General features: G+C 64.9%; 1 protein-coding gene across 1 annotated transcript in view; it reads left to right on the top strand.

Annotated features, from left to right (window-relative positions):
- Window positions 1-6: 6 nt before the first annotated feature.
- The window catches only part of DLX2 (distal-less homeobox 2), a 2,926-nt gene continuing 1,673 nt past the window's right edge, over window positions 7-1,259 (top strand). The window contains exons 1-2 of the mRNA XM_005857725.2: window positions 7-581; window positions 1,042-1,226. Of these exons, the coding sequence (XP_005857787.1) occupies window positions 260-581; window positions 1,042-1,226 (507 nt within the window). The 5' untranslated portion in view covers window positions 7-259. The remainder of the gene's footprint in view (window positions 582-1,041; window positions 1,227-1,259) is intronic.

Here is a 1,259-nt window from a genome sequence, read left to right as displayed (position 1 = left end):
ACGTCGGGCAAGAAGCCGAACGGGCCGAGAGGCGGAGAGAGGATGAGGCCGACGGCGGCTGTCCCGAGCTGTGCACGGTGATCGCCTCCCCCGGAGGAGGAGTTGCCTAGGCTAGACCATTGCCACATTTCTTGTTTTCCTTCCTACCCACCCACCCCGGTATTACATTGGCTGCTGGAGGGGACCGGGAGAGACGGAGGAGGCGCCTCGCTTCCCCCCTCGCGCCCGCCACCCCTGCTCTTCCCCGTCCCGGGCCAGGATGACTGGAGTCTTTGACAGTTTGGTGGCTGATATGCACTCGACCCAGATCACGGCCTCCAGCACGTTCCACCAGCAGGAGTCGCCGACCCTCCCGGTGTCCACGGCTACCGACAGCAGCTACTACACCAACCAGCAGCACCCGGCGGGCGGCGGCGGCGGCGGGGGCTCGCCCTACCCGAACATGGGTTCCTACCAGTACCACGCCAGCGGCCTCAGCAACGTCCCTTATTCCACCAAGAGTGGCTACGACCTAGGATACACCGCCTACACCTCTTACGCGCCCTATGGGACAAGTTCGTCCCCGGCCAACAACGAACCTGGTGAGCATAACGCTGGCGTCAAGGGTGCCAAGTCGGCCTAGCTACTGCCATGGGTGGGATAAAAATATTTGGGGCGGGGATCTCTCCGGAGCCGGGCCTCTTACCCTACCTGCTCCCGGCCCGCCCTGCGCCCTCACCATTCTCAACCTCCAATCTGCCGAGGGTCACTGGGTACGTCCCTCGGTGCTCAGCGGGTCCTACCGGGTGGCCTGGGGGAGGGGGGGCGTGGTGCATGCCTCTTGGTAACCTCATTTCCTCGCCACCTGCTTCTTTCTCTCCCGTATGCGCTAGTCTTCCCCTTCGCTGGTGGGCCCAGCTCCAGGGTTTGGGGGCGGCAGGGGTCCGCGCCTGAGCATCCCCCTCCCGGCTCCGGCCAAGTCCCACGCCGCCGGGCCTTGCTGCGGGCGGGAACTCTTGGGCTCCCGGGTTGCGCGATTCTCAGGATTCCGGATCGTTGCAGAGAAAGAGGACCTGGAGCCCGAAATTCGGATCGTGAACGGGAAGCCAAAGAAAGTCCGGAAACCCCGCACCATCTACTCCAGCTTCCAGCTGGCGGCTCTTCAGCGGCGTTTCCAAAAGACTCAGTACCTGGCGCTGCCCGAGCGAGCTGAGCTGGCCGCGTCCCTGGGCCTCACCCAGACTCAGGTGAGCGCTCGCGGCTGGGCGTGGGGGCAGGAA

This window comes from Myotis brandtii, unplaced genomic scaffold (genome assembly GCF_000412655.1).
Source record: "Myotis brandtii unplaced genomic scaffold, ASM41265v1 scaffold112, whole genome shotgun sequence".
NCBI lineage: Eukaryota > Metazoa > Chordata > Mammalia > Chiroptera > Vespertilionidae > Myotis > Myotis brandtii.
This window is presented reverse-complemented; position numbering and strand designations above follow the sequence as displayed.